The sequence below is a fragment of the Aptenodytes forsteri genome, unplaced genomic scaffold, assembly GCF_000699145.1.
Source record: "Aptenodytes forsteri isolate BGI_AS27 unplaced genomic scaffold, ASM69914v1 Scaffold444, whole genome shotgun sequence".
NCBI classification, from domain to species: Eukaryota; Metazoa; Chordata; class Aves; order Sphenisciformes; family Spheniscidae; genus Aptenodytes; species Aptenodytes forsteri.
The window spans coordinates 74,915-75,741 of record NW_008794178.1 but is presented as its reverse complement, the minus strand read 5'-3'; the positions used below and the strand labels follow the sequence as shown (position 1 = coordinate 75,741).

The 827-nt window shown below is 65.7% G+C and overlaps 1 protein-coding gene across 1 annotated transcript in view; it reads left to right on the top strand.

Moving 5' to 3' along the window:
- Window positions 1-827, top strand: part of CNNM4 (cyclin and CBS domain divalent metal cation transport mediator 4) — a gene marked incomplete at its 5' end in the record, with an annotated part of 19,842 nt that overhangs the window by 5,507 nt on the left and 13,508 nt on the right. Inside the window, 1 exon segment of the mRNA XM_019473487.1 lies at window positions 452-677. Within this exon segment, the coding sequence (XP_019329032.1) occupies window positions 452-677 (226 nt within the window).

Sequence of the window (827 nt, the reverse complement as noted above, 5' to 3'; positions counted from 1 at the left end):
TGCCCCTCCCCCCGCCTCGCACGCTGTCGGCGAAGGAGCCACCGCGCTTCACCGAGGGGGTTAGGTGGGCGGGTAAGGGGGTTTTGACGGCCCAAGCGACCGTTTCAGGGTCTCTTCCCTCCTCTGCGCGTCGCCTTTTGGCAGCAGGGTTGCCTGAACCGCATGAGCTCGGCCGAAGAAGGAGAAAAAGGGGAGCTGCGCGGCGCCCAGCCCTCAAATCAGCTTTTCCCTGAGCGACGAGGGGCCTGCGGCCGCCAGCTTTAAAATTAAATAGCGGATAGCGTTGGGGAGGGCAGATTTGTGCGGGAGCCGGAGCGGGACGGCGAGCGGGGCACCTTGCTGCTGGCCCGGGGGCCAGCGTGGCGCTTGAGGAGGTAGAAGTGCTTTTATTTCGGGCTGCGCTGAGGTCAGGGAGGGAACGTCGCCTTCCTCCGTGCCTCGGTTTCCCCAGGCTAAGGATACCGGTCCTGCGGGTGCATCGGCCTGGCCTGGGCACGCTGCGGTTTTCAGCTGCGGCCGCTCGGCTCCTTTCCCCGGAGCAGAGGTGGACGTTCCTCCTCCGAGGAGTTTTTCCTGGAGGCTCGGCGCGGTTTTGGGAGAAAGCAGGAGAAACGTCGGTTCACGGAGAGGCTCGGCAGGTGCCCGGCAGCTGGGGCGGGAGCGCCGCCAGCTTCAACGTGAGCCGGCGGTTCGGATTTAGCTAGAATAAGGCAAACTGCGTCCTGCCTGCGTGGGGTGAGGCCGGCGGAGCGAGGGGAGTTGTTAATTCAGGGCTGGAGAGAGTCTTCCTACCGGCAGGGACCTGCCCGCTCGTGGCCGGGGCCGGG